The sequence below is a fragment of the Vitis vinifera genome, chromosome 1 (assembly GCF_030704535.1).
Source record: "Vitis vinifera cultivar Pinot Noir 40024 chromosome 1, ASM3070453v1".
In the NCBI taxonomy this organism is placed as follows: Eukaryota; Viridiplantae; Streptophyta; class Magnoliopsida; order Vitales; family Vitaceae; genus Vitis; species Vitis vinifera.
This window is the reverse complement of record NC_081805.1, coordinates 23384760-23410862: the sequence shown is the minus strand read 5'-3', so window position 1 is coordinate 23410862 and position 26103 is coordinate 23384760. Positions and strand designations below refer to the sequence as shown.

The 26103-nt window shown below is 30.4% G+C and overlaps 3 protein-coding genes across 3 annotated transcripts; all 3 read left to right on the top strand.

The window, feature by feature from the left end:
- Positions 1-9467: 9467 nt before the first annotated feature.
- LOC100263220 (lignin-forming anionic peroxidase) lies at positions 9468-11134 on the top strand. The gene is made up of 4 exons (XM_002269022.3): positions 9468-9934; positions 10014-10205; positions 10287-10452; positions 10535-11134. Exons 1-4 carry the CDS (start codon positions 9728-9730, stop codon positions 10927-10929), a joined length of 960 nt encoding a protein of 319 aa, XP_002269058.1. The 5' UTR covers positions 9468-9727; the 3' UTR covers positions 10930-11134.
- A 3154-nt stretch (positions 11135-14288) lies between these two features.
- Positions 14289-15747, top strand: LOC100259700 (lignin-forming anionic peroxidase). Its single transcript, XM_002274657.4, has 4 exons — positions 14289-14564; positions 14643-14834; positions 14946-15111; positions 15186-15747. Exons 1-4 carry the CDS (start codon positions 14343-14345, stop codon positions 15578-15580), a joined length of 975 nt encoding a protein of 324 aa, XP_002274693.1. The 5' UTR covers positions 14289-14342; the 3' UTR covers positions 15581-15747.
- Positions 15748-22046: 6299 nt separating this feature from the next.
- On the top strand, positions 22047-22763 carry LOC104880686 (acyl-lipid (9-3)-desaturase-like). Its single transcript, XM_010658226.1, has 2 exons — positions 22047-22100; positions 22155-22763. The coding sequence occupies exons 1-2, from the start codon at positions 22047-22049 to the stop codon at positions 22761-22763; spliced, it is 663 nt and encodes a 220-aa protein (XP_010656528.1).
- Positions 22764-26103: the final 3340 nt, after the last annotated feature.

Genomic DNA, 26103 nt, shown 5'->3' with positions numbered 1-26103 from the left:
TGATGGTAATGGCAGAGGCCTGAGACCTTACTTATAGTAGCAACAGGAAGGTTGGTGCATGACCTGTTCATCAAAGTCGGCATTGTAATGGGGACGACTGAGAGTTGTAGAGAAACCTTCAAGAGCGCCTTCCAGTTTGTAGAACAAATCAAAGTTGCTTGTTCCGTGTGGCTGATGAGAATTGACATCTTCCTTACCAAAAGCCCAGGGAACTGAGTATTGCCATTTCAAAGTCAAAAGGCTTGATTTAGAAGGCTAGATTTTATGTAGGCCTGTTCTCACTGCATGCTTTTTAGCAAGAACCATCATGATTCCAATTAATGAATTTGAAGAGGCCATCACTCCCATACAATTTTGTTTTTGTTACTTTTAAAACTACACATATAAACAAATTTTCAGTTCTGTTTATTCTTTATCTTAAAACTTAATCCCTTTTCTATTAGTTTTCAAAGCCTTTCTTAATAAATAAAAAAAAAAGGAAAATAAATTATTTCTTTAAAAATAAAAAAATAAAAAACAGAAAATAAATTTCAAGATAAATTCAAAATTGAAAGAAAAACATTTTTTAAATCTTGTTCATTTTTTATGAAATAATATTTATTGTTCTACTAAAATTAGAGTTTTTATTAATTGAGTTGTTAAGGGTAAAAAATAATATAATCCTTTTGATGAGAAAAATGAATGGATTTTTTTTTTTTCAAAACAAAAATTTGGGAATTTATTTTATATCATCACCTATAAGGAAGATATAAGAGATCTTCAATTCTTCCATGCGTTAAAAAGTGTGTCAACCCCTTTCTTGAACGGGTTTAGAAGGTTAATCCATGTCAAACCACCCTCAACATGCATATTTAATCTACATTAAACCCAACCCAAGGTCAAGTTGGGACACATTAAGCTCATGGATAATTCGGGTTTCCATGGGTTCATACAGTCTATCAAATAAAATAATTATTTTAAATTTTATAAAATATAAATCATATTATGAAATAACAAATTAAAAAATAAATATTTCAAAATCACAAATAAATTATTAATCCCTGTCTTTACTTAAATAACTTTTTGTAGTCTCAAACTTAACCATCAAAGGAAAAATGATAAACTTATTAATTTAACATAATTAAAAACTAAGAAATCTTAGGGAGTTCCTTTGTTATTTTCAAGTTGATATTTTTATAATTTAAGTCATATTTTAACTCATTCAAAACCTTATCCACATCAATTTGGGCATAGGGTTGACTCCATATTGAGCGAGTTAGATACTATAAATTCGTAGGGCAATGAATCATTTTGCACTTATGTCATTTTTTTTATAACAAAGAATGAGGTAAACAAATGATAGAGAAAAGACGCGTTCACCTCATACAAACTTCTAAATATTTTCAAATTTTTTAAGGTGACTTTTATTTTAAACTACCTCTATCCTATTTTCCATTTCTTTTAAATCATGCTATTAAACAATACTTTTTCAATTGTTTTCAAAATTTTCATTATCAATTTTTTTCTTTTTAAAAAAAATAAGAACATGTTACTAAACATGAATTTTTAATTATAAAACTAAATTAGAAAATAATACTACACTAAAGATACCATAACATATTCTTACGATATTTATAGGAATTGTTTCAAACTCTTAACTGTATGCATGGTACAAAATTTTATCTTTGACTTTTCATATATGCTTGGTTGTAGCTTAGTTCTAAAAGCATGCTCTATACGCATGTAGGGTCAAATTTTGACATTGACAACGCGTTACAGCTTGATCTCAACGCCATATTGCCCTATTCTTATTGATATTTCTAATGATCTCATCCCCGTGGCGGTCAGCGTCGCTGTTGTGATTCTTGTGTACTTCATAATGTTAATCTATGCTCACCGCATCATGAGCATTTGGTCAATCTAAATGTACAATTGATTTTGTGTTCCGAAATGTTTACCAACAACTTCTATAAAACCGAGTTGACCTTATGATTAATTATATAAAGAACTCAAATACAACATACAATGTCATGCTGATAAGATTTGATATGATTCATTATTATAACTCAAACTCTTGACGATTTTTATCAACTTTGATTGAGTATAATCGAGAATAAATCAAATTTGTGTACTGATCTACATAACTTGTATTTAATAAATAAGTAATATTCTAATCAACCTGCATCACATGAATTTAACCCAAATTAATTCATTTAATAATTATATTGATTTATCTAATTATTACAATTTCAAACTATTTAACTCATATTTGATTCATTTTAAATAAATAGGTTGACTGAATTATAAACATGTTTGGTTAATGCATTAGTCATATAGATTTATCAAGACTTAACTCAACTTGATTATTAAATAAGACTTGCTTATTAGACACGTTAAATGTGTTAAACAATATGTTACCTATTTAATAATTAAATATTATTTATGTTTATGTTTTTTACTCGATCATTATTCATATTCAGATTGGATTGATCAATTTAGTTGAATGCATAAGCTTTGACACAATTAGGAATTAAAATATCGCGATATTTCGATGATATAGTGTTTCAATGGACCTTAACACGATATATGGGAGAGAAATATCGATGTATCGATATTTTGGTAATTTATCGATTTTTCAAAATTCATCAGCATTTTATTAATTTTTCACCGATATTTTGCAACGGTCAACACAAGGTGGTGGCGATCAAATTTAATGATTTTTTAAAATTTATTGGGATTTTATCGATTTTTCCTCAATATTTCGCGATATTTTGCGGTAGTCAAAATAGGGCAGTTCAAAACTTATATACATTTTATCGATTTTTCGCAATATGTTGTTGTGGTGGTGAAAGTTAAAAACACAACTGGGCCCACCACTCAGCCAAGCTTGCCTCTTATTATATATACCACACTAAACATATATGAACTAAAACTCATCGTATAAACATAATATTAAAATAACATTTTAATGAATAAATTAATTATAATTATTTTATAATTAAATAAAAAAATTTCATTTAATTGATTACCAAAATATACAAATTATCATGATAATTTTCTTCATAGTATTTTTAATATCATTAATATATTAATTAACTATTAAAAATTATACATATATCATCATTTATTTTATATAGTTTAATACAATTGAATTTAATAGGTTATAATTTTGATATTAAATATATTTTTAAATTAGACATATTATGATCAAATATCACAATATTATTATTAAATAATATTTGATATAATTTAATAATAAATGTACAGTTATGAAATTTATATTTTTTATTGATGCATACAATATTATTATGAAATATAATAAATTATATATATATATCAATTTCTTACATTGTTATAAGTTTTGATTAATTTTAGGTACATCGATATTTTGTATTAAAATATCCGAGAAAATATCTTCAATATATTCGTAAAATCGAAATGCCAATATATCCGTAATTATTAATATTTTCATCATTGGACATGATAAAAATACAACCCACTAATATGAATTGTAACCTCTATACATTTTCTATAAACAAAGTATCTCATCATCACAAACTCTTATTATAGTGAAATACACCCTTGCCTTCTATCTAAAATAGAGAAGGGTATATATATACCTCAATTGGTAGCAAAATACACTCCTAGTAGTGAAATACTCCCTTTCTCTCCCCACTTCTCTCTCTCTCTCTCTCTCTCTCTCTCTCTCATGGAGGTCCAGTATTCGTTGTATGTATATAAGTTAGGATGGTTCCCCTAGTACAGGATGTCTAAAACTCAATTCTATTGATAATTGACTTCAATATTGTAATCAATTATTAATTTATTAATTTTTGAATTTTGAATTTTGCGAATTCTAACTTTTTATATTTCAAAATTAATTAGAATGGTTGATTTTAGTGGGTATTTAGATGAGATAATTATATTTTGGAGTAGAATTAAAGAAATTACATTGAAATTGATTATAGTTATTTTATTTTATCCTAAAGGTTTGAATTTTTAAAAACTATAGTAAATTCATTTCTACTTCAAATTTCATAATTGTTGTCTTTAATTTTTTATTCATGAATTTATAGAAATTTATGAAATTTATTTCCATTGATAATTAGATGAGTTATAAAGTAAAAATAGTGGTGTTATATGGGTACCAAATCTGGATTTCAATTTTAAAAATTTTATTTTAAATTCATTTTCATTCAAATTAATTGATTTTTTATGGTTTTATTTTTAGTAAGAGTTCATGAAAAAAAATATTTAAATTAGATTAAAATAAACTGAAAATAAATAAATAAATAAATAACATATTCCTATTGTTATAAATCTCCTCTTGGACTTTATATAAAAGGAACACCTACTAATGGAATAAACACATTATTCTTAGCATTGAAATTTGTTTTTCTGCCTATTAATTTCTTATTCTTCTTTTATTTTACAACCTGTATCATTCATTTTTTTTCATTATTCATAGTCTAGAGCTATGGAATGGAAAACAAAAAAAGCTAGTAGATTAATAAATGTTAAAAATATATAGTTAGAAATTACATGTCATAAATTAAAATTATACATAGTCAAAAACTATGTAATTATTATTTATAACAAAAAATTATGAAAATAATAATATCAACATTTTTCAATAATATTAACATTTTTATATAAATTGAAATTATAATCATTATTCATAACCACATGTTATGAAAATAATAATATTTTTTTTTATACTTGAGAGAGACCATCAAATTTGTTTTCCTAATCTGTTTATTATTATATAATATATGTAATTTGTACCCCGAATTCCTAGATGCTCATTGTTAAATTTAATTTGTTTAATCTAAAGGAAAGCTTTTTGCCAAATAGGGAAGTTCACTTTTTATGAAAGATAAAAGTTATAATAAATTAATAATTCATGCAATTAAAGCTGTACTCATATATATAATATAAAATTTCTCTCTCCTTTATTAAATTTATTTGAAGTGTATTATTTATTATTTATACTTCATATATGATTTTGATGATTTTGATTAAACTATATCACATATAGCTTACCAAAGTTGAGTTTGTCACTCTTAATATATCGGTGAAAAAAAAAATATTTGTCACAGATATTGGTAGCTGAAATCCACCTCCATGCAATGAACCTTAGAGCAACCACTAATGAAGAAAATGACACATTCCCATAGAATAATACAAAAGTATTAATTTTCTTTTGCCATCGTATCGATGAAGGATTAAAGAGTGAATATCTTATGATCAAGGACCCTCTCATTTTTTGGATCAATTTGAAAGAATGATACAACCACGAAAAGACTATAATCTTGGCCAAAAACTGTATTATTCAAGATTAGCTCCCAATTGAAGCAATATGGAGAAAGATTACTAAAAAAGATATGTTAGAAAAGACATTTACTATTTTTCATGCTTTTGATGTACCTTATAGCAACAATATCAAAAGCATAGATTTACCAAATATTTAAAATTGATTTCATGTCTTCTAATTGCTTAACAAAACAACGAGTTTTTATTGAAAAATCATTAATACTATCTGACTACTTCCATTCTTTAGTGGTTGTAGTCATAGAAGACATAATTAACTCTGGAAACTATGGTTATCATAATAGGAAAAATACAACCTACCATCAAAAGTGGAATAATACTAAAACGACATCATGATAAAAGTGAAACAATATACAAGGCAAAAAGACTCATGAGAATAAATGTTATAGATGTAGCATGTAAGGACATTAATCACATAGTTGTCATATGTCACAATGTTTAATTGACGTTTACTAAGCCTCATAAAAAGTAAAAAGAAAAGAAAAAAAAAAAGGTTGAGATGAACTTTGTTGATAATAAAGAAATTGAAGATACAAACCACTTAGATATGCCAATTTTTTTTATTTTTTTTATTTTTTTTATTTTTGAAGATGCTAGTAACAAAATTGATCATTTAATTGAGAAAGGGCATGCTTGTTATAATTAACGGTTATGTCTTGACATGCTATTCTATCTTCATATGTTCTTTTAGTTTACAAACATTAAATTTTTATAAGGTTTCTTTCATATTCTATGCATGACATTTATATATTTATTATTTTCTTTGTCAAACATATAGACGAATCATCCTAACTTGATTAATTACATAACACATTATGAAGATGTATGTTTTGTAGATTGTAAAACACAACATACAATTCTTAGACATAAAAAGTAGTTTTCAAACTTAATACTTGCACCAGCTAATGCTAATACAATATTAGGTTTTGTAAACATGATTCACTCTGAAAGAGTTACTATTGTTTTACCTAATGGAACTAAACTTAATATTAGTGATGCATTATATTCAGTTAGATCCAAAGGGAATCTGATTAGTTTTAAAGGTATTTACATAAATGAATATTATATTGAAACTATGAATGAAGTTAATGAAAAGTATTATATGACTTCTATCATTTTTGAATAAAAACACCTAAGTAGAGAAGCTCCCTGCTTTTTCCTATGGGTTGAATCACACAACCATTAGACTCATTGAGTCATATGATGTAATAACCAAAAATTCTATGACTAAAGTACTTTTATGCTTTGACATGAATGATTTAGTCACCTAAGGTCATTTACAATGCATCATATTATCTATAACACTCAGTCACCTTTTAAAGAACCAAAAGATTCATGTGCATAATTATTACAATTCTGTTGCTTGTTATAATCATGTATTGGGGGGTGTCGATACTCTTTGATAAAAATTATGCACCAAAATATATAAGAACACTAAAGATTATTTTATTAAACAAATTAATTCTAATTAGTTTATTTTTTAATTTGATTTAATTTATTACCAAAAATATGAAAACGTAATTTTATGCCTTTTTTTTTTATATAATCTATATATTTATCAAATATAAAAAATATAAATATTAAAAAAAATTATGCATATTTTATTATTTATTTGATATAATTGAATTCATTTAAATTAAAATGGATCCTAATTTTAATATTAAATATATTATAAAATTAAACATGTTATCATATTATTTTTATAAAATAATATTGTGCAACATAATAATAAATGTATACTTATTAAATTTATATTTTTTTTAAAAATAATTTTAAAATATCTATTTTTACTTCTTATATAATTTTTTAAAAGTTTTTTTTCTAATATTTTCATAATTTTCATTAATTTTTTACGTTATTGATATTTTGTGTCAAAATATCTGTCAATATATCTCCCGCATATATGTAAAATCAAAATATCAATATATTAGTAATTACCGATATTTTTATTTTTGGTTATAAGATAAATTAATTATTAAACCATTGTTCACATGTATTGTCTCAAAATCCCCAACCTTTTTAGAAAGAATTCATGAGGATATATAGGGCCCATCCACTCTTCTAGTATACTATTATGGTATTTTATGGTCTTAATATATTCCTCAACTAGGTGGTCTCATGTTCATCTTCTTTTTACTCACAATATTCCCTTTACATTAATTTTATTTTCTCAAATAATCAATCTAAGACCACAATTTTTAGTTTATCTTATCAAGAAAATTTTTCTTGATAATATGGTGAATCTTCATTTGAAACATTTATTAACTAATGTATAGCACTTCGAAATAAAATTGAGCATCTCGTTGCTCATGCTCGCACATAAAATGGTTTAGCTGAATATATTATTAAATGACTTCAATTGATTGCTTGGCCATTACTTCTAATTAAGAACATAACTACATTTCTCTACTTGGGGTTATGCTTTACTCCATGATGCAACCTTAATCTATCTTCAACCTTCTACTTACTATGAGTACTCACTTTTACAACTTGTACTTGATCAATAACTAAATGTTTCTCATTTAAGAATTTTTAGTTATGTTATCCTTGTTCCTATTCCTCCTTTTCAAACAACTAAAATGGGCCCTCAAAGACATCTTCGGATTTATGTTCGTTTTGATTCTCCATTTATCATTCGATATTTGAAACCTCAAACCAATAATGTTTTTACAACATATTTTGTTGATTACCATTTTGACAAGACTCATTTTTCGCCGGTAGGGGGTAGATTAGAAAACCAAAAAATAAACTAATAAAATTGGTTTTCAAAATCTTTAACCCAAACTAACCTTTATAGATATTGAAAACCAAACCAATCTGATATATTTTGGTTGAATTGCATCAGTTTTTCTTATAGCTATAACAATCGTAAGTTCCTTGTGTTGACCAAACTAGATTTGGTTTAAGACAAGCATGGATGCAAAAATTGTGAAATTTCAACAAAAAAATTTGGGACAATTATTAAGCTCAAGTGAATTTCATCGGTTCAGACAAGAAAATAATTATATATATATCATCATTTCTTTTATATCCTTAAATCTAAATTTACTAAATAGATTATCATTTAAATATTAAATATGTTATCAAGTTCAACATATTATTATCAAATATCACAAATTAATATATGTATTATTACTTTTTTTAAATATTTTATTATTAAATTAAGTTTTTCTCAATATTTCTATAAGTTTTAGTCAATTTTTATCTCAATTTTCGTCTCATATTTTTTATGTTAATTTTTAATATTTTAACAAAATCCAATATTTTCATAATTTTTTATATTTTAATGGTTGGGAACAAGCAAACAAGCAATTGCATTGTATTTGTATATTACTAACTCATTCATCGAGCTGTACAAGGCACAAGGGTTCGAGTGAGTCGCTTTTTTTCAGCTAGTCCGCGTTGCCAATAGTCAATCTTGTGGGCTACGTCCTGCATGTATATTCGTCCATGTCTTTGTTTGCACGTAAATCCTAATAACGTAGCTGTCTAAATGTTCCTTTAGAATAAAGTCACAATAAAAAAAATATGAAAAGTCAAAACAAAATTGTTTGTACGTGCAATTAAAAATGTCAAACGATCCCCATAAATACTAGAATTAGTAAATGAATATAACGTTCAGACTTATATATCATGCCGATTGGGACTAAATTGCTGGAAAGGTAGGTGAACAACTGTGACCTTGTCGTCTTTCCCTCATGTCGATCGATATAAGTCCACGTTTTATAACAGATTAGTATACCATTCGGCATAGTAATTAGTGTGTAAAGATCAATAAACTTTCTGATGGAGATAGCCTTATAATTAATCATGGATGAGGTGGGTGTGAATGTAACCACAATGAATTTTTCTAGCTAGTTAGGAAAATGACTTTTACCAACCCATAGATAATACATATAAACATATATGAATTTCATCGGAAGATTTGTGATTTCACATTAGATTGATGTTTGCTAGGATCTCAAGGCAAGAGTCAGACTGATCTGTGAAAGAAATAGTAAGAAAATGTTGCAGGGAAGGTAGTTAACATATGAATCTAAGTGACTTAGTCGGTTTTTGACTTGGGAAGAGATAACAACTAACTTTGGATGTATGTGACATGACAACTTACGAACCTTTGTCTGCGCCTTCATAGTTTTCCATATTCCAGGCTGCCAAAAAGATGGTCTTAAATGATAAGCTCTTGACATTAGGTGGGGTCCTCTTGAAAACTTTGATTCGTTCTACCAACCGGGAGCTCTTGAGCTTACAGTTCATGTTAGGCCGAGCAATATAAATAGGGGTTGAGAGGCTTTGTGCTTCTCATAATTACAACTAGTAGCTCAATATCAGAAAGAGAAAGAGAGAGAGAGAGAGAGAGCGTCCTTTCTTGAGTTCTTTACAGTCCCTCTTGCACAAGCAAAACTAAAGAGCGAAAATGGGCTCAACAGCATGTATTTTTGTTGCTCTATTGTTTATTTTCTCAAATATGCCATGTGAAGCTCAGCTATCTTCCTCATTCTACGATAACACCTGTCCAAAAGCCCTCAGTACCATCCGGACAGCGGTCAGGACTGCTGTATCTCGTGAGCGTAGAATGGCAGCATCTCTAATTCGTCTCCACTTCCATGATTGCTTCGTCCAGGTATGCCAATTCAGTTACCTCAGAAATTTTCTTTCTCATGTTCTTGTAGGAGAAGATTAAATGACTGGACTAATTGCAGGGCTGCGATGCATCAATCTTGCTTAATGATTCCTCCTCCATTCAAAGCGAGAAAAATGCTCCCAATAATTTGAATTCAGTTCGAGGATACGATGTCATAGATGATGTCAAGTCTGAAGTGGAGAGCATTTGTCCCGGTATTGTATCGTGTGCTGACATTCTAGCAGTGGCAGCTCGGGATGCATCCGTCGCTGTGAGTACACATTTATCATTATTAATTACCATTACGGTCACGTACCATTCAAAAATTCCTAATATAAATGAAAATATATAGGTGAGTGGGCCAACATGGACAGTGAATCTTGGAAGAAGAGATTCCACAACCTCAGGCCTAAGCCAAGCTGCCACCAACCTTCCTAACTTCAGTGACGGCCTCGACAGGCTTATTTCCTTGTTCGGTAGCAAAGGTTTGAGCGAAAGAGACATGGTTGCCCTTTCAGGTATTTGGAACCCTAAAAGAGGTTTCAATTCCAGTTCTCATCATATAAAAGTTTAAATATTAATTTATTCATTGGAATATAGGTTCCCACACGATAGGCCAAGCAAGATGTGTGACATTCCGGGATAGGATATACGACAATGGAACTGATATTGACGCTGGCTTTGCTAGTACCAGGAGACGCCGCTGTCCTGCTACTAGTGGGGATGGTGATGACAATATTGCAGCCCTGGATTTGGTGACACCCAATTCTTTTGATAACAATTACTTCAAGAATCTCATTCAGAAGAAGGGTCTTCTTCAATCAGATCAAGTACTTTTCAGCGGAGGTTCTACTGACAGTATCGTCACTGGGTATAGCAAGAGCCCTTCAACATTCAGCTCTGATTTTGCATCAGCCATGGTTAAGATGGGAAATATTGAACCTCTCACTGGCTCTGCCGGAGAGATACGAAAACTCTGTAGTGCTATAAATTGATTTCTTCACAAGATTTGCAGTCAAAATCCAAGTGTCAATAACGAGTGTTAGACCTTTTTCTCTTCCTTCGATTTGGCGGAGGATGCCAAAATTAATTTCTTTACTGGTTTCTATTTTATAGGAAATTATAAGGGTTGTCTTATTCATAGGAGAATGTAAGTGTCACTCCTTTATCTTAGTTTAAATAAAAGACAGGTATCATATATTTTGGGGTGTTGGCATGTAGCAACCCATATTCCCACTACTATAAATCTCCCTTAGATGTGATCATGGTTTCTTAAAAATTATCATGTCATGTTCAATGAAAATAAAGATAAATTAATGCAAAGTGAGAATATTCAAGACATGTTACAGTAGCGAAAGCTCTTTGATATCAATTTTGTGGCGATCAAAGCTTTGATGCACATTTTAGGGCAATAAGTGCATGAGGTTTCCAGGCGTTTTGACGGATCATGGTCATGTCCAGGGCCTTCTACTACAAGTATTTTTTAAAAGATTGTAACACCAAATAAAATAATTCTATAACTACCATAGATTTCAAGTACAATTCATCTTTTGAAAAAGTAAACATTACCATAGATTTTAAGTACAACTTATCTTTTAAAAAAGTCAATTCACTAAATTCATTTTTCAAAAGACGGGTTGAATATAAAAAAGAAAAAAAGAAAAAAAGGAAAGTGAATTGGTGTCTTAAAAAGGTAAGTTCAATGTATGTATTTTTATATAAGAGATGAAAAAAACTTGTATTTTTATATGTATTTTTTAAATGACCTTTTAAAATTTTTTTTTTTTAAATAACATTTAAAAAAAATCCATCATATTCACAAAAGGGAGAATAATTAATTCACATCTCATGTTTCCTGTATCTTCCTAATTATGTTTAATTTTAAAAAATCAATTTCTCAATTATCACACTGTTGCAGCACATTATTCCATAAATTTCTACTAAATTCTCTAGAACCAATTTTTTTTTTCCTTATCACTTTCAGTTTTTTTTTCCAATTAAACTCTTTATATTACACACCTTTCCTTACTTAGTTGCTTAATTTCATTTTCAATTTAAGCAAGCTACTTTGATAATTTTATCTAGGTGTATCCTCTCTATAATTCACCACGAGCTATCCTAGTGGCACCCAAAAAATTTACTCTCCAATTATTATTATTATTATTATTATAGTTTCATAGAAGTTTAAAACAGTATTTTAACTTTAATGTAATAATATGCATCAAAGTAGCAACAACAAATAGTATTAGTTGATATCAATATTTCATCCAAAAGTTTCATATATTTTGTTCAATTTTTTAATTGTTCAAATTTTAAGAAAATTTTGGTTGGCATCAACCTGTTTGTCAGTTGATAAAGTGGATCCATCATTGTGTGTTACGTGTACAGCTTGTGATGTATAAGCTCCATCATGGCAAGATCAATTATAGCGAATTAATTATCTTGGAACTTAATATGGTACATGTTCCAAGCCACTCTATACTAATATGATGATTATTACCCCATGTTTGATCTTTATGCATCGAAAGGTTCATATTCTCCTTATATATATTTACTTCACAATGTTATATCATTTAGATAGATGCTCCAAGTATGCCCATAGATTAACATGTATATATGTTAGTGGTTGAATATCAATAGGGTCTCTTGTATTTTACACCTCGGTGAAAATAACATTATGTATGTCTAATAAGATGATTATTTCACTCTTATTACAAAAAAGATTGCATATTTCTTTTGGTATAATTATAACCAAATGATCTTCAACACCCTTTTAAAGGTTTAACCCTCGATATAGAGCTTGATGCTAAGACACTTGCCTAAGTCAAGAGTAGAGCTTGAAAAGTCTAAAACAGAAGTGATGATACATCTCAATTGCATAACTAACTCTCACATGATTGAGCAAATTGAGATTAACTTGAGGTATTTATTTAATGACTAAAACTAAAAGTTTGTTGAGGCAGGATTGAAAAATATTGAGCTCATTTTGGCTAGAATGAGAAGGCAAACCATTGTGTCTTTGTAACACGCCTCATCTTAAGGACTCCTTATTATAATTGAATAATTAATGTGAGAATTATTATTTTGAAATACTATAAAAGTTCCACTTCTTACCAAACAAATTAAGAAATTTTTGTTCTCCTTTACTTCTCTCATTGATCATATTGCTATTACCCCTTCTTGCATTTACGCCTCCCCTGAAACTTGAACCTTTTCATGCATGCCATGTGATTGGTCGCCTAGAAATAAGAATTTGAGACAAACACCATTCATACTTCCATACAACCGATGTTCCCCCACATCACACTTCGCTCCCTTTATCTCTTCCAATCTTTGACACCTCATGGTCCCATGTGACTAACCTTATATAAGTAAAAACTTGGAGATAAACACTAGTCGTATTTTTGTAAAATTCAAATAACAATATTTTTGTCGACACCAACTTTTCCCCATGCTGATTAATTTATGACTTTAGCAATGTTCAATCTTGAAGGCTGCATGGTGCACGGCCTTATTCTTTCATGGCTGCCATAAGGTGCCAATACTTGATTTTGGACGTACCCACGAAGCTATCAAGAACATACCTTTAGAATAAGTTGTAATCGAATAATTACAAAAAGTGAAAACAATTAATCACATGTAACTAAAAATGTCAAAGAATGATCCGTAAATACTTAAATTAGTAAATCAACGTGGGCGTTCAAACTTATTTATTTATTCTACCAAGTAGGACCACAATGCCGGAAAGGTAGGTGAACTTTCTCTTGTCGTCTTCCTTTCATGACCAATTAATAGCAGCCAACATTTTGAAGATATGTGTGTGTTATCGTGGTTCCATATACGTTATATATATAAAGATATGCGTGTGTGAAGAACATTTTTTATTACAATACTAAGGTTTTGAAGCCAATATAAATAAAGACATGAATCCAAATCACTTGGTCGGTTCTTGACTTTGAAAGACATAGCAATAAACTTTACATATATCTGGCAAGAAAGAGTGCGAACCTGATCAGCCCCCCATCCCCCATCCATAGTTTTCTATATTCCAAGCTGCCGAAAAGATAAAAGTTTTATATAATAATCTCATGGCAATGGGTCATGCCCCAAGCAATAACTTTTGCTGTTAGGAAGCAGTACTAAAAATAGGGATTGAGAGGTTTGTGCTTCTTATCAAAACTACTTGCTCAATAGCTCACAGAGAGAGTGAGAGAGAGAGATCCATAGTTTTCTATATTCCAAGCTGCCGAAAAGATAAAAGTTTTATATAATAATCTCATGGCAATGGGTCATGCCCCAAGCAATAACTTTTGCTGTTAGGAAGCAGTACTATATATAGGGATTGAGAGGCTTGTGCTTCTCATCAAAACTACTTGCTCAATAGCGCAGCGAGAGAGAGAGAGAGAGAATGGGCTCAATAGCAGGGAATTATGGTGCATGCATTTTTGTGGCAGTTTTATTGATTCTCTCGATCATGCCATGTGAAGCTCAGCTTTCTTCATCATTCTACGATAATACATGTCCAAAGGCACTCAGTACCATCCGAACAGCGACAAGGAAGGCGGTATCTCGTGAGCGTAGAATGGCGGCATCTCTAATTCGTCTCCATTTCCACGATTGCTTTGTTCAGGTATTCATTCCTTTCTCTCGAGCCACACTATTTGTCCTTGTAAGATTTTTATTTTAAGTCATTAGATTTATACTGCAGGGATGTGATGCATCAATCTTGCTTGATGATTCCTCCTCCATTCAAAGTGAGAAAAATGCACCTAATAATTTGAATTCAGCTAGAGGATATGAAGTCATACACGATGTAAAGTCTCAAGTGGAGAGCATCTGTCCCGGCATTGTATCTTGTGCTGACATTCTTGCAGTGGCAGCCCGAGATGCATCTGTTGCTGTAAGTATACATTGAATGTTATAACCGTTAGCACGATCATATCTCTTGATTGTTTTTTATGTATGGATTCCATAATGATATTGACAAATCTTTTATGCATACATGAAATAGGTTGGAGGGCCAACATGGACAGTGAAGCTTGGAAGAAGAGACTCCACCACTTCAGGCCTCAGCCAAGTTTCCAGCAACCTTCCTAGCTTCAGAGATAGCCTTGACAGGCTTATCTCCTTGTTTGGTAGCAAAGGTTTGAGTACAAGAGACATGGTTGCCCTCTCAGGTAGGTGGAATGAATTTGAATTCACTTTTGATCATATGACTCAATACTAATTAATTCACTGAATGGAAATACAGGTTCTCATACAATAGGCCAAGCAAGATGTGTGACATTCCGGGATAGGATATACGACAATGGAACTGATATTGACGCGGGCTTTGCTAGTACCAGGAGACGCCGCTGTCCTGCTGATAATGGGGATGGTGATGACAATCTTGCAGCCCTCGATTTGGTGACACCCAACTCTTTTGATAACAATTACTTCAAGAATCTCATTCAAAAAAAGGGTCTTCTTCAATCAGACCAAGTACTTTTCAGCGGAGGATCCACAGACAGTATTGTCAGTGAATATAGCAAGAACCGTAAAACTTTCAGTTCTGATTTCGCATTAGCCATGGTAAAGATGGGAGATATTGAACCTCTCACTGGCGCGGCTGGAGAGATACGTGAATTCTGCAATGCCATAAACTAAGTTGTTGTGCCTACGTGCTTTAATTTGAAATGTCTTTTAAGCGTCAATACCTTCCATTGAAATTTTCTCTCTTCCTTTGTCTTTGCAAGTCGTGTTGAAAATTACGGTCGTTCATTGTCTTGTATTCTATGTCCATTAACGATACAAAGTTGGTTTTGGAGTGTGCCCATCATGACCCTTATGCCTACTAGTACAAGTCTCCTTATATTTCCTTCAATAATCTCCTGCTGCCAGTAAATCAATTAGATTAAATTGCATTCAAAATGTGATGCACATAGAAACCAAATACAAATCATGGTGTCACAACCCACAGTAAAATATATATTATCCAACCAAAATATTATGCAACGTCATTTTTTATGGCCATATGCAAAATTTTGCAAAGCTCCATGTGATCTAGTCATTGCATATTATATTGGCAGTTTGCAAAACCAGGGCTTCATGCAGGCTTCATCAAGCCGAAAGTACCACCTGACCATTGTCAACTAATATCAGCTGTCTAACCTTAGGATGAATGTTGGGTGTAATTCCAGCGGCCCATGCCAAAAATGGGGCTCTGTCCAATGGCACAGGCCTAATTTCTACTGCTTGGGCCTTAGGATCTAAACCTATGCATCAAGAAAGAAGCCCAAGCCCAGCCTTATGGGTATCATGGGTGGTCTGGGTCTAGACTGCCGCCTTGGGCTTTCAGGTCCAACCTATTTAATTTTTAGTATGTTTAAATAAGAAATAAAACATCTTTATATAATTATGCTTTAACAATGTTTACAAAATTGGAAAAGTTATTAAACCAGAAAAGTTATTAGATACAATTCATTTGTTGGGCTGATGATGGTTGAATAGTGAGTGATAGCAACATGACCTCATAAATATATAATTTTAATTTTAATATGAAAATATAAATAAATAGTTTAAAACTTTATAGTATTTCATATTTTTTCATCTTTCATACTACCAAATTTAAACATAATAAGAATAACTATAAATATATTAATATATTTAATTTTATTAAATAAAATATGTACAGTATTTAAATATGAAGATGTCTTCAAGACAAAACGAAAATTCTATTATTTTATTTTATGTACCTATGAAAAATTATATTTCCTACTATTTTATAATTTAAAAACTATTACATTATTAGTTTATATTCTTTTCATAGTTATAATTATAAAAATAAATGTGACGTTAAATATTTACATTTTTTTAAGAGTTATAGTTAATGATTATATTTATTTCCATATTTATAATACACACATAATAAATAAACAACAACGATAAAGGCAAACTTGTATTTTGGGCCTCCCATTTGCAAATAATATATGGTTTTTAAATTCCAAGAATATGGAATATGAGAATTAGTTGTTAATGTGAAAAATAATATGGGTTTTGTGCACTTTGTGTTGACTCATTTTTATGTGCCTAGATTACCTTCACCTACTTTCATGTCAATAGCCACATTAATAGATGGTTTCCATGAAAAAAATAAAAATAATAATAATAATAATAATTATTATTATTATTATTATATCTAAAATTTGGATTACACATGCAACCCAAGAATCATCTCAAATTTGGGGAAACTCTCTCTCTCTCACTTCCTTACCACACCTGAGACCCATCTTCCCTAAACTTCTACCTCTCATTTTGTCATAATCCCAAATCTAAAGAATTTCTCATTTTCCTACCTCATTTGAAATCTAAAGACAACCGATTTTCAGACATCTTTGTCTATCTCTTCATGTCCTAACCAGTTGAACCAGATACCCATCTTCCCAAAACCTTCTTCCTTTCATTTTTCCCTAACCCCACTGTCTCTCTCTTCACAACCTGATCACTCAAACTCGATACCCATCTTCCTAAAATGTTCAAGTAAATTGAACTAGACCCATATCTTCTTCTTTTATCATCAAAGGTGAAAATTTTTTAAGGTTTTTGGAAATCAAATTGGAGTTTTCCTTTGTTTTGGATTAATCAATCATAGGTGAGTTTTCCATTTAAGACTTTGTTTGGCTACTGAGAAAATCTTGGGGTCGAAGGTCTTTTTATTTTGGGGTTTCTTATATTTGGCTTCATTTTCGCATGAATGAAACAGAGGATAAATTTGTTTTGGTTAAATATATGTTTGTATTTTTAAATAAAGTAGAAAAATTTTATTTCCTTTCCACGATTTGTGTTATCATAAGATTTTTTGGGAAATTGGTTTATCTGTATTACTTCTAGTTGATGGATTTTTTCATTTAATTTTAATGGGATATATGACAATTACTACTAGCAAATAAAGGGACATGGGAGATTCTATGCTTGGTCATTTTTAACTGTTATTGTTTTACTAAGTTAGTCCATGCTTAATTTTGAATGCCAAATTCATTGTGTGTATGTTGTTATTGTTTTCTCCTTTGTCTTTGCTTGAGAGACTTGAATGTATCAATTGAGCTAATAAAATTTCAAGGAGCGTGACATTTTTTTAGACGGTTTTTTGACTTTGATTTGAAACTTGATAAAATGATGGCAATAACCATTTGAGAGATGAAACTTGAATACATATTTGGGATGAAAATTAAGTGACAACTTTGTGAAGTGTTGGTCATGCCTTAGTTTATTTCTTGATTTTTTTTTTTTTATTCTTATTGCAATATTTGAATTGTTCTTTGGAGGATTAATAAATGCGTCGTTAACCCAAGAATTAGTATTCATTTTTTTGAGTTCTATTTTTAGGATAAGATTATATTTGTAAGTCTTTAAATTTGAGAAGAGCATTATTTTATTTTATTTTTTTTCAAATGGTACTATGGTTTTCAACCACATTGTAGCCATGCTTTGCACCAAATTAGAGAAGTGATCCTCCCAATCACCCATTACCAAAAATTGATCATGTTGATGAGATCATAAAAGTCTATTCGGAACCCCTAGTTTACTCGCCTCTCATCTCAGGATCTTCCATTACCCCTTGTCCTTTCAACATCAAATCAACTTGCAAACACTTCCTTTGTACATAAAATGTTTTTAATATTGCAAAGGGGAGTATTCATAATGGTTAGGTCGATTTATCTTATATAATCACTCAAATTCAAGCTTACAAATGATCATAATCAATTTTATTTTTTTAATATTGCTAAAAGGAGATTATAACGGTTTTATTTGATATCATCACTAAAATTCAAGCTTTCAAACGTCCTTTACAAAGAAGTTTCAAAAGACTATAGGAAAGAGTTTCCATTGGAGACAAACAATGAAACCATTTCTACTAAAGACAAACAATGAAATCACAGATGCTTTGCAAAATATTAACCTACATAGTCCAACAAACTTTAGAAATTCACACACTACCTAGAATTTTTGCTAACCAGCAAAAAATTTATGCAATTTAATTCTTATTTTTTATTTATTATTTTCAGTGAATAAATATGATTGAATTATGAAGTATTTGGTCAAAAGACGATCTTGCCTAATTATAGTCATCAAACAACCATCCACACCATAGGCTTTGGACTTTAAAAAAGTCTACAAAACTCAAGGACTTCCATCCAATTTCTAGATATCTCTAGAACATTCTTTCGACCATCAAAAAGAAACTACCACTTTAATTTTTCATTTCATGAGTCTTCGATCTAGAAAAAGATTGGTATCAAATCGACAATCATGCAGTTGAAGATCCACCTACACGTAAAGCTATCACCTCATGGTTGTAGACAAAAGTTGGAGTCCAAGAACGACTCCAGAATAGCTTACGTGCTCCATTTGAAACAAATGAGCTAAAGAGCACTTAATAAAAATTAATTACCTTCAAATTTTGGGTTGGGTTTAGGGCAAAATGCAACTGAATGAGAGGAAAAAGAAATATCTTATTCAGGAAGCCAATATTTCAAAGTTCACTTTTTCGTTCAAGTCTGCTCTGCTATAACAAAATTAGAGTCACAGCTACACCTCTTCAAGCCTTCTTTTAATTGGATGTTCTTATGATGAAATGCATATTTGGTTATTGAGAAAGTGGAGAAAAAAAAAATGTAGATTGCAATTTAGGATTAAGGTTTGCTTTCTAAAATGAGAGATAGTGAGGAGAGAAATGTTCGACAACTTTGAGATGAAGAAGTTTTAGATTTGGGAAATTTGATATGGTTCCAGGTTAAGTGTGTAACCCAAATTTCAAACTGAATAATTATTTGTTTTTTTTTTTTTTTTTTGAAACTATTAGTTAATGTGGCTATTGACATGGAAATGGGTGAGGGCAATCTGGGCATATAAAAATGAGTTAGGACAAAGTGCACAAAACCCATATTATTTAGCACATTAACGACTGATTCTAATATTTCATATTTTTTGGATTTGAAAACTATATTATTTACAAATGGGAGGCCCAAAGTACAAGTTTTCCAACAACAACAACAACATTAATAATAATAATAATAATAATACTAATAATAATGGAATTAAAATATATGAACGAATGTATATAATCAAAAAAAGGATATTGTTGGCAGATCAAAGGGTTGGTCGCATCCATCAAACTCCCCTTGTGTATGTCGTGGATACTTGGGTGAATGTATTATAAAGTTAGGGTATGCGTCTTTTCTAACAACAATTGTTTTTAGGAGAGTTGATGGCATTTGAGGTTCTACAAGTGGTATCAGAGCCGAAGTCATGAGTTTGAACTCTAGGGGTGTCACTGGGGAGGGGAGGTGGGATTGTTGGCAGATCAGAGGGTTGGTCTCATTCATCAACTCCCTTTGTGTTCGTCGTGGGAGCTTGGGTAAATACACTATAAGGTTAGGGTATGCGTCTTTACTAACAACAATTGTTTTTAGGAGAATTAGTAGCATCTAAGGTCTTACAGATATAAATAAATCTATCTATTTATGATTTGAATTTTTATTATCATTTTCTTTTTTATCCACTAAACATCTACAACATATGTTATGATGAAACTTTTTTAGTTCACAATAGTTAATTCCCCCCTATTATAATTTTAATTTAAGTTGGTCCATTCTCTCTTACCATATATTCATTCTCTCCTATCATAAATTATAAAACCTTTTTTGTTTATATTAAACAATCCCACTAAAAAAAGCATGGTTTTAAAAATTGGATTGGACCGACTGGTTCGACCAATCCGATTGCCGAATGGTCACGATTTCGGTTTGGTCCAGTTAATTGAGTTGATAGAAGGTTGAATTAAGATTGGATCGGATGAATCGACGGTCCGATCAACAAATCGGATGAATCAACTAGTCCAACTATTTAATTTCTTTTTTAACCTTACCAAAACGATGTCGTTTTACTCAGTATAAAAGGTTTTTTTTTTTTTTTAAGACAAAAAAATATTTTCTTAAGGGAACCGTATCACTCCATGAGGAGCCCATCCAACCCACTTGTCATCAAACCCAATAAACTTTAGTCTTGCAAATTAATGATTATTGCATGCCTTTTATACCTCACAATCCCTACATATTTTTTTATCCATTTTCGATGTGGGATTAGTTAGTGAGAATAAATTTTTTTTGCAAGTTGAAGAGCTTGAGTTAGGACTTTTAGGTGTAAAAATTGAAGTTTAACCACTAACCTATGAAGTTTCTTCATTATATTATATTTGCAAATAAAATTATATAACAAAATTAATATTTTTTCAATTTTTTCTTGTATAAAACCCTTTCATGTTTATTTTTATAGTAATTATATAATGTAATTATAAAAATAATATAAATTAATTAATATAATAATTTCAAAATAATAAAATATAAAAGACATGGGAATAAAATTAAATATTAGATTTTTTTTCATTTTAAATATATCTTTATATTTAAATATTATATATGTTCGATTTAATAAAATTTAAAATATTAATATATTTATATTTCTCTTCATTATTTAATTTGATATGTCAAATATAAAAATGATATATTATTAAAGTTTTAATTATAAATAATTTTAATTTTTTTATAATTATTTAAAATTTTATATAATATAAAAATTATTATTTATAACGTATCAGTGGTTTGACCACTGATTTGACCAATGAATCGTGAACCAATAATTTTTTTGATTTAAGCACCTCTTCGATTTTGAAAAACATTGTAAAAAAGATTTATTTCATTTTTGTATTCACCAAATCCTTGCAATGTACATTATTCCGATAAAATCATTTCAGTTTAAGTAGGTTGATTCCCGCTACGATAGTCATTATTTTGCACGGCCTTTTCGACGTCCCGCCATCTAGGAATGGTAATTTCACGGGTCAAGAGGGTCACCTGCCCCGCCCTGCCCTTATTGGGATGGGTATGAAATAAATTAATCGGGTATGGGACGGGTATCAGATAGTTTTGTGAAACCTGAATCGAGTTCGGGGCGGGTATGGGTTTGTAGTTACCTGCCCCACCCTGCCCCATCCCACCCCACCCTGAAATTATAATTACCAACAAAGGAGAGAAATAGAAGAGAGAGAGACATTGTTCCCAGATCTCTCTCTGAAATGGCAGCGACAAAGAGGTACATTTCAAAGGAAGAGCTCAAGACCCACAGCAGGGTTGGGGATCTATGGATCTCTATACAGGGAAAGATCTATAATGTGTCTGATTAGGCGAAAGAGCACCTAGGTGGGTCTGCTCCATTGCTGAGTCTTGCCGGCCAGGATGCTACTGATGCTTTTGTGGCCTACCATCCCGGGGTTTTGTGGAGCCGTTTGGACGATTTCTTTATTGGGTTTCATCTCAAGGATTACATTGTTTCGGAGGTGTCGAAGGATTATAGGAGGTTGGTGTATGAGTTTTTGAAGATGGGGTTGTTTGAGAAAAAGGGGCATGGGGTGTTCGTCACACTCTGTGCGATGGCGGTGATGTTCTCCGCCTGTATTTATGGGGTTCTGGGGTGTGACAACACATGGGTTCATCTTGCCAGTGGTGCGTTGATGGGCCTTTTTTGGATTCAGAGTGGGTGGATTGGGCACGATTCTGGGCACTACCAGGTGATGATGAACGGGCGTTTGAACTGCTTTGCGCAGGTGTTGAGTGGGAATTGTCTTGCGGAATTGGAAGATGCTGTTGATGGTCCCGGCAGCATGGGCCAGCACCTGACCCCACCCCGCCTCGAGAGAAACGGGGATGGGATCCCATTAACCTGCCCCACCCCACCCCAGGTATGGGACGGAGATGAGAAACAGATTTATATAATTGGGACGGGAATGGGGTAGGGTGGCCCCGCCCAAACCCACCCCGTTGCCAATCCTACCACCATCATTCTAACTAGCATTCTTGACTTCCCCTTCTATATGCAAGATTAAATCAAAAGCCAAAGTAAAGCCAATAGACGAAAAATAGAGAAGAAACACGTCCAGGTAGCCAAAATAGATAAATTTTTTCCCTTTGCTTTTCTTTTACTCCTCTAATTGATTGATAAGAATGTAGATGGAAAGTAGGAGAATGATTTGAATTTATTATTATTATTTATTATTTATTGCCGTAAAATAAATTTTGTTTCGTGGTTGATTAGGAAATCAACACCCACAAAGATCATAAGCGAAAACCTAATATCATTAATATCGGTTTTTTTTCCTTATTTATTTATTTATTAACTTTCTTCACAAGTCGTTTATGATTCTAAATTGTGTCTTGTTAACATTTATCAAGAGATTCACGAGGATGTTGGATTAGAAGTGTTTGTTTTTTTTTAACTTTTTATTGAAAGTAATTTGTTCTTAGACTTTAGGTAGTTTATTTTTTTTTTATTTTTCATAACTTATTATAAACTTTTTAATGAATAGAGAAAACCAAAATATTTATATTTTTATAAAAAAAAAACATATTGATTTTTCCTTATATTTTAATATTTAATAGAAATAAAATATTACAAAAACAAACAACCTGATATTTAACACTATTAAACATTAAAGTTTTATTTAGAATTAAGTAAAAACCAAACACCACCTTAGTTTGCTTCGTTGCTTTATTTTAATTTTTTTTAAGCATCTAAATAGAGTATTTGATGAAGATTTTGAGCATGTGTTTTTGCTTTGAAAATTTTATTTTAGGCGTCCATGTTTGCTTGCCTTACAACTTGGGTACGAAACATAGAAAAGAACTTATTAGGATAGTTTTTCACTTTTTTCTTAACTCATACTCTCAGTGATTAATAAAAATAAATGATATATTTTCTTATGTTTGAATATCATAGGAGAGAAAAAACCTCGAAAAAAGAAAAAAGAAAAAATGGGAAACAAAAGATTGAGAAAAATACATTTTTATAATAATTTATTTATTTATTTCCCCTAAGTTTTCAGTCAAATTTCATAGAAAAGAAAATTTATAGTTTTTCCTCTATCTTTTTCTCTTGTTAGATTTCTTTTTCTTTATTGATATTCCAATCTTGAAAACTATAATGAACTGATTTTAATACAAAAGAAGCATTTTTTTTTTAGTGGGATTGTTTTAAACCAAAAAAATATTTTACAAGCACCCACATTTTATATATAATATAGGGTATAGGTATAATTTTATTCCCTTTAAAATCATATTTAAGCCACACTTATATTAGAAGTCATGATAGTTCAAATATTTTAAAAAAATGTTGAATAAATTTTACCAATTTGTTTGAGAAAGAAATATAAACATTCAAACTTTTTAGAAAATGTTGAAAATTATAATTCATGTTGAAAGAAAAATAAAGTTATTTGAAGAATTTTGATCAAACACTTTTAGCAATTACATTTACTTTTTAATAAAACTCTTTTGAATAAAATTTATTTTCATGCATTGGATACATACTCTTTATTGGAGTCCAATAAAAGAAAATTATATTTTCTTATATTTGAATATCCAAAGGAAAATATGAGAAAAAAACCTTAAAAAAAAAAATTAAAATCAAAGTTTGAGGAAAGTACATTTTTATAATAATTCAATTTTCCCTCCCCATTTTTTTTTAATATGGATGGTCAAGTTTTTTTTAAAAAAAGAAATTTATAATTTTTTTTATTCTTTTTCTTTTCTTATATATATATATATACACATATTTTTTTTCTCTTTATTAATATTCCAATCTTGAAAACTTTAGTAAACTAATTTTAATGATACTTGACAAGATAATTAAAATGAACAAATCTTTAGGCAAATCTTTGGGTAAAGATTTTATTATTACTACTTAAATTTAACTTTCAAAATTTGAACAATTTAAATAATAACTTTGTCTTATATTTTTAACCCATTTAAGATTTATTTATAAGTTCTATTTATAGTCAACCAAAAAATGATTTTAATATTCATTAACATTTTACTTTGAAAACTTATTTATATCTTATTAAAAAAAAGAAAAACAAAAAGAAAATTGATGTTTAACATTTGTGAAAATATTATTCCCATACATACGTCTATTGAAAATTGCCTCCATCCATGGCTTCATAAATTGGAAGCATTAGGGTCAAGAATAGGAATGACAATAGGGTGGGTTCGGGGTGGGTCACCCCCATCCCAACCCCGTCTCGTTTATTCGAAACAACTCCCATCCTCGTCCCATTTAAAAAATTAAACGAGATAGGACAGGGCGAGTATGATAAATTCTCATACTCACCCCACCCCACCCTGTTTAACTTTTTTTTTTTTTAATTTAAATATTTTTTATAAAAAAATTACTTTTAAAATTTTTAATTGCATGAAAATAAATATGTTTTATAAATAATTAAATTATTATATTTTTTTATAACTTATTTTATTAAAAATATTTTTTTATTATCAATATATTAAAAATAGTAAAATAAAAATTTAAATTAAATTAATTGTAAAATTTAAACTAAATTTAATTTAAAATTAATTTTATATATAATTGGAACGGGGTGGGGCAAGGCGGGCAATACTTGAACCCGTCCCGGGTTTTTAAAAAAAATCTCAAACCCGTCCCAAACCCGTTTATTAAAATTGAACCATGTCTCATTAGGGGCGGGGCGGGGCGGATACCTGAAAAACCCCGCCCCATTGCCATCCTTAGTCAAGAAGCACCATCAAGTGGTTGAGTGTGAGTTGCAGCAAAGAACAGATGGTGCTGGTCACCTTTTTAATTGGTAACTTGGGGAGAACAAGGCAATTGGTTTTGTTGCCTTGGGTTCGCCACCAGGCATTCTTTTTGTGCAATTTCAACTACTTCCAGTTTAAATTGGGGTCTGAGACTTTGTCTTCCCAACAATTTGGTAGTAATTGTTCCACTTTAAATTCTCATTTTATGATTTTACTAATTGCCTTTCGATTTGAATTTTACTTGGGGTAAAATTAATGGGGGGAATTGCAGTGTTTTTGTATTTATGCTTAGGAATGTGTCAATCTCCTTGGTTACCTTAAGGCCAAGTCCAGGCTTGTTGGGGCAAGAAAGAACCCTTCTCATTATTGCCTCGTTGCTTACAAATGCTCGAATAGACAAGCGAGGGCAGGGTGAGTTAAGAGGACAAAACAATCCCGTGGTCCAAACTAGGTTGGCCAAAGCAGTAAAGGGGAAGTTAAGGAGTAGATTTTTGATAAGAGTATGGTAATTTTAAAAAATAATTTTTAAAT